Here is a 13,026-nt window from a genome sequence, read left to right as displayed (position 1 = left end):
ATGGCGAACTACGTACCTGTTCATAGGTTTTGAAAGTGGTGCCTTCTGTTTCTTCCTCTGATTCCTCCATCTCTAGGTTTTCATCAGAACAAGATTCAAAACCATCTTCGTGATAAAATTCTTCAGCTGCTTCCGGATCTTCAGGGATCTCTGAAACAATAGATTGAAGCAGTTAACAAACTTTCACATATGTAATCCTGATACATACAAGAATTGAGGCTTGAAACATATAAGATTCTGAGGGGGATTGACAGGGTAGATTCTGAGAGGTTGTTTCCCCCTGGCTGGAGAGTCTAGAACCAGGGGTCACAGTCTCAGGATAATGGGTCGGCCATTTAGGACTGAGATGAGGAGGAATTTCTTCACTCAGAGGGTTGTGAATCTTTGGAATTCTCTGCCCCAGAGGGCTGTGGATGCTGAATCGTTGAGTATATTCAAGGCTGAGATCGATAGATTTTTGGACTCTAGGGGAATCGAGGGATATGGGGATCGGGCGGGAAAGTGGAGTTGAGGTCGATGATCAGCCATGATCTTATTGAATGGCGGAGCAGGCTCGAGGGGCCGTATGGCCGACTCCTGCTCCTAATTCTTGTGTTCTTGATACCCCCTCCACCCGAATGAACTGTAAGTCAAATAAACTAGATTTACGGCCATGGTCTGACAAATGGCTTTGGGATGAATAACCGACCCATAAGATATCTGGGTTTTGTTCAACCCAAGTCATAAACATAGAAACATAGAAGATAGGAGCAGGAGTAGGCCATTTGGCCCTTCGAGCCTGCTCCGCCATTCAATGAGATCATGGCTGATCATCCAAATTCAGTACCCTGTCCCTGCCTTCTCCTCATATCCCTTGATCCCTTTAGCCTCAAGAAATATATCCAACTCTTTCTTGAATATATTTAATGAACTGGCCTCCACCGCCCTCTGTGGCAGAGAATTCCACAGGTTCACCACTCTCTGGGTGAAGAAATTCCTCTTCATCTCTGTCCTAAATGGCTTACCCCTTATCCTTAGACTATGACTCCTGGTTCTGGACTCCCCGGCCATCAGAAACATCCTTCCTGCATCTAGTCTGTCCAGACCTGACAGAATTTTATAGGTTTCGATGAGATCCCCTCTCAATCTTCTAAACTCCAGTGAGTATAAGCCCAATCGACACAATCTCTCCTCATACGTCATTCCTGCCATCCCAGGTATCAGCCTGGTGAATCTTCGCTGCACTCCTTCCATGTCAAGAACGTCCTTCCTCAGGTAAGGTGACCAAAACTGCACACAATACTCAAGGTGCGGTCTCACCAAGGCCCTGTATAACTGTAGCAAGACATCCCTGTTCCTGTACTCGAACCCTCTTGCTACGAAGGCCAACATACCATTTGCCTTCTTAACCCCCTGCTGCACCTGCATGCTTACCTTCAGCGACTGGTGCACAAGGACACCCAGGTCTCTTTGCACTGCCCCTTCTCCCAATCTATTGCCCTTCAAATAATAATCTGCCTTCCTGTTTTTGCCACCAAAGTGGATAACCTCACATTTATCCACACTATAGTGCATTTGCCATGTTTCTGCCCAATCACCCAGCCTGTCCAAATCGTACTGGAGTTTCACGACATCCTCCTCACAACACACACGCCCACCCAGCTTTGTGTCATCTGCAAATTTGGAGATATTACATCCAATTCCCTCGTCCAGATCATTAATATATATTGTGAACAGCTGGGGTCCTAGGAGCGATCCTTGCGGTACCCCACTAGTCACTGCCTGCCACTACCATAATCTAATCCTGCCCATGCCCAATGAAAGTTCTTTTCCATCTATTAGAAACATAGAAGATAGGAGCAGGAGTAGGCCATTCGGCCCCTTGAGCCTGTTCCGCCATTTAATGAGATCATGGCTGATCATCCAAACTCAGTACCCTGTCCCTGCTTTCTCCCCATATCCCTTGATCCCTTTAGCCTTAAGAAATATATCCAACTCCTTCTTGAATATATTTAATGAATTGGCCTCAACTGCCTTGTGTGGTAGAGAATTAGAATTCCACAGGTTCACCACTCTGGGTGAAGAAATTCCTCCTCATCTCAGTCCTAATTGGCTTACCCCTTATCCTTAGACTGTGACCCCTGGTTCTGGACCCCCCCGCCATCGGGAACATCCTTCTTGCATCTAGTCTGTCTAGTCCTGTTAGAATTTTATAGGTTTCAATGAGATCCCCTCTCATTCCTCTAAACTCTAGGGAATATAAGCCTAATCGACCCAATCTCTCCTCATACGTCATTCCTGCCATCCCAGGTATCAGTCTGGTGAATCTTCGCTGCACTCCCTCCATGGCAAGAACATCCTTCCTCAGATAAGGTGACCAAAACTGCACACAATACCCAAGGTGTGGTCTCACCAAAGCCCTGTACAACTGCAGCAAGACATCCTTGCTCCTGTACTCGAATCCTCTCGCTATGAAGGCCAACATGCCATTTGCCTTCTTAACCGCCTGCTGCACCTGCATGCTTACCTTCAGCGACTGGTGCACAAGGACACCCAGGTCTCGTTGCACTTCCCCTTTTCCCAATCTATTGCCGTTCAGATAATAATCTGTCTATTGACTAAACGTCAACACGTAAATTTGTTTCAGCCTCACATTTGTGTTTCTTTGCACATTGCCTTTAAAATATATATATTTTTTAACGTTGAATTTGAGGTTAGTTATAACCTGATCTTGTCTGAACATAAGAACATAAGTTAAGAACATAAGAATTAGGAGGAGGAGTAGGCCATGCGGCCCATCGAGCCTGCTCCGCCATTCAGTATATAAAAATATATACATGCATATATAGCTAAGACAAAGAAACCCGCACCTGGTTTTCTTCACCTGGATCAGTTGCAAGGACCAAGTTTTGAATGGAGGCTGGCATGCATTTGGTAGCTCATCCCTACTAATGTCAATAGTTAACACTGGGGTAGCGTTTCCACTAGCTTGCGCTATTTCATCATCTCAATCTGAGTGAATTTGGCTGAACCAGCACAAAAAAAAGAGGTTCAAGTGTAAGTTATGTCGAGCTTAAATCGAGTTTCTGTGGTCTTTAACGCTGGTTTAAAAATCATTGTGCCCGACGTCAGCCCGCCCACAAAAAATGGCCACGCCCACAAAGACTGGCCCCGCCCACAAGAGTTGGCCACACCCACAACAGCTGACCCTGCCCACAAAGGCCGGCCCCGCCCACAAAGGCTGGCCCCAACCCCCAGATCAGAATAACGAGGATGGCGAGTTTCCGTCAATTACAAAATAACAACAGAAAATGCTGGAAAAACTCAGCAGGCCAGGCAACATCCGTGGAGAGAGAAATAGAGTCAACGTTTCAGGTCGAAACAATTCATCAGGACTGAGAAAACACAGGAAATGAAACAGATTAAAAGGCCAGTTTGGGGGCTGGGAAATGGGGATGAGAGAACAAAAGAGAAGTGAAGAGACATTAAGAGGTATTCAAAACCAGACGAGATGGTGATAGGACTGGTGGAGACAAAAGACGGCTCTAGATTAGGTGTGAAATGCGCTGGCAGAATGGGAGACAGCTGCCATGTGGGAGAGAAACAAATGGGGGGAGGGCCAAAACAAAGGTGTGGATAAAAAATATGTAAAAATGTAATGGGGGCCGAGGTTATGAGCTGAAATTGTTGAACTCGATATTGAGTCCGGAAGGCTGTAAAGTGCCTAATCGGAAGATGAGGTGCTGTTCCTCCAGTTTACGTTGAGCTTCCGTGGAGCAATGCAAGAGGCCAAGGACGGTGAGGTCCGAGTGGGAATGGAGCGGTGAATTACAATGACAGGCGACCGGAAGCTCGGGGTCACCCTTACGGACTGAACGGAGGTGTTCCACAAAGCGGTCACCCAATATCCGTTAATTACACCTGTTCAAGCAGGCTCTTCAGATTAAGCTTGTTTTCTCAGGCGCCCAGGCACGTTTAAAAAAAAATTTACAACTTAAAAAAATATCTAATTCACTAAGAAACTGACTACTGTACACCAACGAAACTAGTACTGTAAATGGTTCAGAATAGTTTTTTTAAAGTCATTTTCAGTGATTTATAATCAGGTTACTCACAGGTGGTGGACTAGACACCAATGGTCCCTCTAGCCTGCGCGGCCACGCAGTAATGGGAAAGGTCACGCGCAGGCCACTCGCCCGCTTCTCCGCTGTAAATACCGCGCACGTGCGGAAATGTAAAGGGACCGCATGCTAAAAGAAACAGGCCGCGCACTGCAAGCGCAGCTTACGGGGAACATTGCGCGACACTCTCATTAAAAATGCTTATTTTTGGTGATAAACCCATTTTCGGCTGTATTAATAAAACTGCACCAGGTTTCCACTTGTAAATACAACGGGGAATATCTTCCAATGCAAAGAAAATTAACTCAACGATTACGCTCTGCTACGTTACATGATTGCGCTGGTTCATGGAAGATTTTACGGTTGTGATTATGCAAATGAATTTTAGCGGAAACGTTAAGCTGTGACCTAACCAGCGCAATTTCAAGCGTAATTTGCGCCCAATTTCCCGATTACGCCCAAAGCGGGAATTCTACCCCACTATACCTTACCACACCTAATTAACAACGCTTGCCGACGAGAGCATTGCCACTGTACTCACATGTTTGGGGTACATCCTAGCCCTGATGTGGACCACTAGCTTGATTATTATGGTTGAGGTCAAGTTTTGGTAAGAGGACCGCTGTTCAATTACAGCGTTTACACTAGCGTGTTAAAGGAGAAGGTAACCCACAATGTTGTGTTAGATTCATTGCTGGGCCACTTGCCCCTTAAGACGGTCTCTGAAAAGCTTTTCTCTATCTTTAAGGAAAACAACTCAGTAGAGACTGAAGTAAAGAAATTTAAATGACTTGAAACCCGGTCTGAAAACTGAGTAGACACTTTGGCATTGGTGACAGGACACGGGGATACTCCGAGGAGAGTCCCTTTGGCTCTTGTCGCTGAGGACATCCACTCTGTTCCTTGGCGGAGGAGCCCTTTGGATTGGAATTTTATCAAAATAAACTTTAACTTATAAAATATATATTGTAGAAAACAGCATGAGCAGGCGTGAAGGGTCAAATGGCCTACTCCTGCTCCTATTTCTTATGTTCTTATGATGGGAACGTTGCATAGCGGTTGCATTACTGGACTAGTAATCCAGAGGCCTGGACTAATGATCCAGAGACGTGAGTTCAAATCCCACCACGGCAGCTGGGGAATTAAATTCAGTGAATTAAATAAATCTATATATATAAACGGATCGTTCTTTCTGTCTGTCTGTCTATCTGTCTGTCCTTCTGTCTGTCTGTCTGTCCTCGGGTGTGCGTCTGTCCGGCTATGCGCTCGAAAATTACAGAGCGTACCTACGCGTGCGTTACGTCGAAAGAAAGCTCACCGTTCCAAAACGATGGTAAGCGTATTTACGTTTCGGCCGGACAAAAATTGCGCCCGCGGTATCCGAAAAACCTTCAACATTCCGCTCATTAGCATCTCATTATCCGCTCATTAGCAATAGAATCACAGAATCTACAGTGCAGATAGAGGCCATTTCGGCCCATCGAGCCTGCACCGACACATATCCCACCCTATCCCCGTAACCCCACATATTTAATCCCCTAACACTAAGGGTCAATTTATCATAGCCAATCAACCTAACCTGCACATCTTTGGACTGTGGGAGGAAACCGGAGCACCGGAGGAAACCCACGCAGACACGGGGAGAATGTGCAAACTCCACACAGACAGTCGCCCGAGGCCAGATTTGAACCCGGGTCCCTGGCGCTGTGAGGCAACAGTGCTAACCACTATGATAGAGTGTCCTCGAGGTCGACCAATCGTACGCCGGGTTGCTGGCGCGTGCGGCCGGGCCCTCCTACGGTCGAGTGACGGGACGATTGACCAATCATACGCTTTGGTGACCTGACGGTCGACCAATCGGTGCGTGTGTGGGCGGGCCTTATCGTTCTGAACCGAGGTGAGTCGCCGCCATCTTGATTCCAAACTTTTCCCCGCTTTCTGCGTGTTTCTTTTCAAATCTACAGTTCCAGCAAAAAAAAGTTGCTTTTAAAACACAAATTGTTTTTTAAAAAAGTTAATTAATTTGTAAATCTTTTGTCTAACCTCTATAATTCTCCTACCTTTCACCGTTTTTCCAGGCCCGGGGCCTAGGCTTCTTCAACTGCCAGCAGTGCAACTCTAGACCCAGGCTCCGGCCTAGACAGAGACAAACACTGGCAGAGGGCAGAGGGTGTACTGCCTCAGCTCCATTCCCGGGGTCAGTAGGTGGGGAGGCTTCATAAGCAACTGGGGTAGGTCGCAAGCCCCGAATAATAATCTGAAGATCCTGTGTTTGCAGCTGAGGAAATTTCTTCTGCTGACAGCCCCAAGTTAACGGCAGCCATCTTTGTCAAGGAGGGCGGAAAGTTTCAGTGCGACACCATTTTGATTCAGTGTGTAACAGAGTGCATGCGCGGCCATCTTAGTACAGGAACATAGAGTGGGTGGGGCTTCTGTGCTCCAAATCGGGTGCTGGTGACCGAGACAGACAATCGACTTTGTGGGCGGGGCCTAATCTTTCCAACTGAAAAGCAAGCGGCGGCCGTTGTTTGTGATAAAGCACACTGAGGTGAGCACCCTTTTTTAATAAAAAGATTGGTGAGGTTGTAAAGTGTATGTTATAGAAAGATTTACCAAAAATGTTTTATAAGTACAGGAAACTTTGTGCTATCCGGAGGTGAGCTATCCGGCAATCTGGAGCCAGCGGGAAAAATCAGCAGCTGTTTTTTATTTTGCTTTGTTTGAACAGTCAAGCTGTGCAAGGTCTGTAGCTTTAGTTAGCTACAGAGCTTTAGGGCCACACCCAGTGTTTAGAAGCTGTTGCTAAGCAACAGTGTTTGTTGTCAAATACGGAGATAAGAATCTCCATATCTCAACATTAACTCTGGAGACGGTGGGTGCCGGATAGCACAAAGTTTCCTGTGCTTTAAGTTTATCTCCCCCCCTCCCTTTCCACCCCCACACCCCACCTCCCGCCCCCACACCCCCTTCCCCCCGCTCCCCCCCCACTCCCTTCACCCCTTCCACCCCCTCCCCACCCCCCCCCCCACACCCCCCTCCCCCCTCCGCACCCCCTTCCCCCCCACCCCTCCCCTCCCCCCTTCCCCTCCCCCCCGCTTACCCTCACCCCTTCCCCTCCCCCCCGCTTACCCTCCCCCCTTCCCACCTACTACCCCTCCCCCCTTCCCCTCCTCTCCCTCCCCTCCCCTTCTCTCCTTCCCCCCTCCCTCCCCTCCTTCCCCCCTCCCCACATCCCCCTCCCCTTCCCCCTCCCCCGTCCCCCTCCCCTACCCCCCTCCCTCCCCCTTCCCCCTCCTCCCTCCCCTCCCCCTTCCCTTCCCCCTTCCCCCTCCTCCCTCCCCTTCCCCCCTCCCTCCCCCTCCTCCCTCCATACCCCTTTCCCCCTTCCCCCTCCCCCTTCCCCCTCCTCCATCCCCTTAATCGACCCCCCTTCCCCTTACCCCCACTCTCCCCTCCCCCTCCTCCCCCTTCCTCCCCCTTCCCCCACTACCCCTTCCCCCAGTCCTCCCCCCCTACCCCTTCCCCCACTCCTCCCCCCCTTCCCCTTCCCCCACTCCCTCTCCGCCCTCCCCTCCCCCTCCCCCCCTCCACTCCCCCCTCAGCCCCCTCCCCCCTCCACTCCCCTCCTCCCCCCCTATGCCCCCTCCCCCCTCCACTCCCCCCCGTCGCTCTCTCTCTTCCCCCCCAGTCGCTCTCTCTCTCTCTTCCCCCCCCAGTCGCGCTCTCTCTCTCTTCCCCCCCAGTCGCTCTCTCTCTCTCTTCCCCCCCAGTCGCTCTCTCTCTCTTCCCCCCAGTCGCTCTCTCTTCCCCCCCGTCGCTCTCTCTCTTCCCCCCCAGTCGCTCTCTCTCTTCCCCCCCAGTCGCTCTCTCTCTTCCACCCCAGTCGCTCTCTCTCTTTCCCCCCAGTCGCTCTCTCTCTTCCCCCCCAGTCGCTCTCTCTCTTCCCCCCCAGTTGCTCTCTCTTCCCCCCAGTCGCTCTCTCTCTTCCCCCCGTCGCTCTCTTCCCCCCAGTCGCTCTCTCTCTTCCCCCCCAGTCGCTCTCTCTCTTCCCCCCCAGTCGCTCTCTCTTCACCCCCAGTCGCTCTCTCTCTTCCCCCCCGTCGCTCTCTCTCTTCCCCCCAGTCGCTCTCTCTCTTCCCCCCCAGTCGCTCTCTCTCTTCCCCCCCAGTCGCTCTCTCTCTTCCCCCCAGTCGCTCTCTCTCTTCCCCCCCAGTCGCTCTCTCTCTTCCCCCCAGTCGCTCGCTCTCTTCCCCCCCAGTCGCTCTCTCTCTTCCCCCCCAGTCGCTCTCTCTCTCCCCCCCCAGTCGCTCTCTCTCTTTCCCCCCAGTCGCTCTCTCTCTTCCCCCCCAGTCGCTCTCTCTTCCCCCCCAGTCGCTCTCTCTCTTCCCCCCCAGTCGCACTCTCTCTTCCCCCCCAGTCGCTCTCTCTCTTCCCCCCCAGTCGCTCTCTCTTCCCCCCCAGTCGCTCTCTCTCTTCCCCCCCCAGTCGCTCTCTCTCTTCCCCCCCAGTCGCTCTCTCTCTTCCCCCCCAGTCGCTCGCTCTCTTCCCCCCAGTCGCGCTCTCTTCCCCCCCAGTCGCTCTCTCTCTTCCCCCCGTCGCGCTCTCTTCCCCCCCCAGTCGCTCTCTCTCTTCCCCCCGTTGCTCTCTCTTCCCCCCCAGTCGCTCTCTCTTCCCCCCCAGTCGCTCTCTCTTCCCCCCCAGTCGCTCTCTCTTCCCCCCCAGTCGCTCTCTCTCTTCCTCCCCAGTCGCTCTCTTCCCCCCCGGTCGTTCTCTCTCTTCCCCCCCAGTCGCTCTCTCTCTTTCCCCCCCAATCGTTCTCTCTCTTTCCCCCCCCAGTCGCTCTCTCTTCCCCCCCCCGTCGCTCTCTGTCTCTCTTCCCCCCCCCAGTCGCTCTCTCTCTCTCTTCCCCCGCAAGTCGCTCTCTCTCTCTCTCTTCCCCCCCCCCCGCCCCAGTCGCTCTCTCTCTCTCTTCCAACAACAACATGCCCTCGAAAAAGCCTCGGCACCGCCGGGCACTCCAGCTAGTCTGGAATAAAAGAACTAGTGTCAGTAATGGTGACCATGAAACTACCGGATTGTTGTAAAAACCCATCTGGTTCACTAATGTCCTTTAGGGAAGGAAATCTGCCGTCCTTACCCGGTCTGGCCGATATGTAACTCCAGACCCACAGCAATGTGGTTGACACTTAAGTGCCCTCTGGAATGGCCCAGCAAGACACTCCGTTAAGGGCAATTAGGGATGGGCAATAAATGCTGACCTTGCCAGCAACGTCCACATCCCTTGAATGAATAAATAAATATACAGGAAACATTGGTTTATCCGGAGGTTGTATGTCCGGAAACCTCGATCTAACGGCAGAAATCAGCAGCCATTTTGTTAGGTTTTTTTTCTTCTCCTAGCATTTTTTTTACCAGTCAGGCTCTGGAAAGTGTCTCTGTAGCTTAGCAACAGCTTCAGAGACGCTTCCAAGGTACGGGCCGAGTGTTTACAAGCTGTTGCTAAGCAACAGTGTTTGTTGTCAGATATGGAGATGAAAACCTCCGTATCCTTCAACATTAGCGCTGGTCTATCCGGAAGTTTGGATAGAGTGGCAGCAGCTCGGTCCCGTCGGTGCCGGATATCGCGAAGTTTCCTGTAATATGTATTCAGGGGTAAATATCACTTTTTAGTGATTCTTTCCCATTTTAATAATCTTTTGAAAAGCAATGCAACAAAGTTCACTTTTCTCAAGTATATGTCAATCACAACAACAACACCTTGTATTTATCTAGCGCCTTTAACGTAGTAAAACGTCCCAAGGTGCTTCACAGGAGCGATTATCAAACAAAATTTGACACCGAGCCACATAAGGAGATATTAGGACAGATGTCAAAGAGGTCGGTTTTAAGGAGCGTCTTAAAGGAGGAGAGAGAGGCGGAGAGGTTTAAGGAGGGAATTCCAGAGCTTAGGGCCCAGACAGCTGAAGGCACGGCCGACAATGGTGGAGCGATTGAAATCGGGGATGCTCAAGAGGGCAGAATTAGAGGAGCGCAGAGATCTCAGAGGGTTGTGGGGCTGGAGGAGGTTACAGAGATAGGGAGGGGCGAGGGCCATGGAGGGATTTGAACACAAGGATGAGTAATCCCATTGGAAAACACACTCAGACCTTAAAAGACATGAGGGACGGAACCTGAAAAAACAAGCGATTTAACCCATCAAGCCTATGCATTCTAGGAAGGATGTGATTGCACTAGAGAGGGTGCAGAGGAGATTTATGAGGATGTTGCCTGGGCTGGGGAATTTTAGCTATGAGGAAAGATTGGATCGGCTGGGGTTGTTTTCTTTGGAACAGAGGAGGCTGAGGGGAGATTTAATCGAGGTGTATAAATTATGAGGGACCGAGATAGAGTGGATAGGAAGGACCTATTTCCCTTAGCAGAGAGGTCAATAACCAGGGGGCAGAGATTTAAAGTAATTGGTCGGAAGTTTAGAGGGGAGTTGAGGAGAACTTTATTCACCCAGAGGGTGGTGGGGGTCTGGAACTCACTGCCTGAAAGGGTGGTAGAGGCAGAAACCCTCATCACATTTAAGAAGTACTTGGATATGCACTTGAAGTGCCGGAACCTACAGGGCTACGGACCAAGAGCTGGAAAGTGGGATTAGACTGGAGAGCTCTTTGTCGGCTGGCGCGGACACGATGGGCCGAATGGCCTCCTTCTGTGCTGTAAATCTCTATGATTCTATGATTCAGATTATGGGGGTGATTCTGACTTTGGGCGAGAGGGTAAAACGGGTGATATTGGATCAGCCGTTAGTTATGCATCGCGTCGGCTTTTCATTTCCACCGAAGCCAATCGGGAGCGGTGTATAACGGGCGGCAATGTTCCCTGCAAGCTGCGTGGCCGCGCAACACTCCAGGGGTTCCGCGCGGCCGGCTTTTCAATAGAAATGGGCTGCGCGGTCTCTTAAAGGGGCCTCGCAGTCCGAAAAAAATATTACAGGGAACACGGATGGGTGGCTGAATCGATATCGCCCATTTTACACTATCGCGCCAAATCAAAATGAGCCCCTCCGTGTAATCACACTATAATGGGCTGCGCCAAAACCATTTTAATCTATGAGCAAAGCTTCTGCAATGTTTTCTTTACCCCCCCCCCCCCCCCCCGCTAATAAGAAAGATAAAAGAGCAGAGCAGACATCCTTCCAACTTCAAATCATACATTATTTATGCCTGTCAGGTTGATTTCCCTGGCGTGACATTTTTAAGGTCGTTTCAGCTCAGGAATTGTGATATAATATTTGACTGTGTCTATACTTCTAACCTTTGATCCTGTTCCGAGCTAGCTATTTATCCAGCTCTTTGTTGTGCGTGTTAATTAAACACAGCATTAAGCGCTTTCGCTGGGAGTCTGTTCCACACATCCGCTACTCTTGCGGATTTGTTCAACTCTATTGTCCTGGGAGCACATGAACCATCTGTCACAGATGTCTACATCATTTAAAATAAAATAAAAATTCTTTCCTTACTATACAACTTCTGTTGTGCCTGTCAACCAAGAACAATAAGCATTGCAGAACAGTATCAGTAATATTTCACAAAGTATTTACAGCACAGAAACAGGACAGTCGGCCCAACAGGTCCGTGCCGGTGTTTATGCTCCACACGAGCCTCCTCCCACCCCTCTTCATCTCACCCCATCAGCATAGCCCTCTATAACTTTCTCCCTCTGCTTATCTAGCTTCTCCTTAAATACATCTACGCTATTTGCCTCAACCACTCCCTGTGGTAGCGAGTTCCACATTCTCACCACTCTCTGGGTGAAGACATTTCTCCTGAATTCCCTGTTGGATTTATTAGTTAAATTACATTTAGTTCTGGCAGCCATCTGACTTTGATAACTGGAGGGCCACTGGCAGAGCCGTCGTCGCCCTGCTCTGAGGCTGTAGTTCTGGTTGCAGGAGGTGGCAGAGTTCTGTGGCCACCTCCTTGGTGAAGCGGAGCCTCCTACTACACTGCTCCTGGCTTAGGTGCAGGTAGGAGAAGTGCTCCCGAAAGACGCTAGCTGGGTAAGGCCACCTGCTGAGAGGCTTCCTGCCCCTCCACCTCCTCCCTCTGTGAGCATCTTGTCCTCTTCTTCGCTACCTCTGCTCCATCCCCCTACCGTACTCGAGCACGAGGGGGACTGCAAGTACAGCCCCCATGACTGGGAGCAAGTGGAGTGAGCAGAACCCTTGAAATGAGAAGCAAGGCGTTCTCCACTTGCACCACCACTCCCTGTCATCTCAGCAACTTTAAACAACTCTAGAAAGCTCCGAACAGTTGCACAAAGTTAGACAGAGCCAGTAGAAATCAAAAAGCAAGTCAGCTGCAAGTTGTATACGATGGTTTTAAACAGTGCTGCTGGGGGTCCTTTCTGCTGCTGAACGCTTGGTCAGTTGGTCGTGATTAGGAGAAGGCGTTAAATGGAGCGGCGACGTCCAAAATGGCAGGTCTTGTGTCAAATCAGCGTTGCACACTCACTGACATATCGATCTGCCTCATCTAATTATGGGGAGCGAGTGCTGGCAACGTCAGTGCAACCGACCTCACCAAAATGGCGGCCACCACGGGACCCGCTGGAAGCAAGCAGGAGCGAGTCGTCTGCCATTTTTTCCATGAAACAGGCCTTAATGGCTGGCGCTAAACCCCCAATTTTGCAGCCCAAGCATTCTCTTGCCTGAAAACTGTTACTATGTACAGTACGCCTAAAAGAAAGCCCCCAGAAATTTAGCTGTGAGACCAATACCTGTGCCTTGTGAGGTTATACATATCAGGAATGATGGAACGGGCTGGGGTTCTTTTCTCTATCAAATCAATCAAATCAAATCAACTTTTATTGTCATTGTTAGTGCACAAGTGCAGTACAACGAAATGTAGGCTTGCGGCTCCTGAGAGTGTACATTTAG

The 13,026-nt window shown here is 50.3% G+C and overlaps 1 protein-coding gene across 2 annotated transcripts in view; it reads right to left on the bottom strand.

The window, feature by feature from the left end:
- The window catches only part of nek11 (NIMA-related kinase 11), a 362,483-nt gene that overhangs the window by 68,783 nt on the left and 280,674 nt on the right, over window positions 1-13,026 (bottom strand). For both annotated transcript variants that reach the window (XM_085989285.1, XM_085989286.1), the window contains exon 13: window positions 17-150. In XM_085989285.1, coding sequence (XP_085845411.1) covers window positions 17-150 — 134 coding nt within the window. The remainder of the gene's footprint in view (window positions 1-16; window positions 151-13,026) is intronic.

The sequence above is a fragment of the Somniosus microcephalus genome, chromosome 5 (assembly GCF_052327205.1).
Source record: "Somniosus microcephalus isolate GS21.2 chromosome 5, FLI_Smic_1.0, whole genome shotgun sequence".
In the NCBI taxonomy this organism is placed as follows: Eukaryota; Metazoa; Chordata; class Chondrichthyes; order Squaliformes; family Somniosidae; genus Somniosus; species Somniosus microcephalus.
The sequence above is the reverse complement of the archived record's forward strand: the minus strand, read 5'-3'. Positions and strand labels throughout refer to the sequence as shown.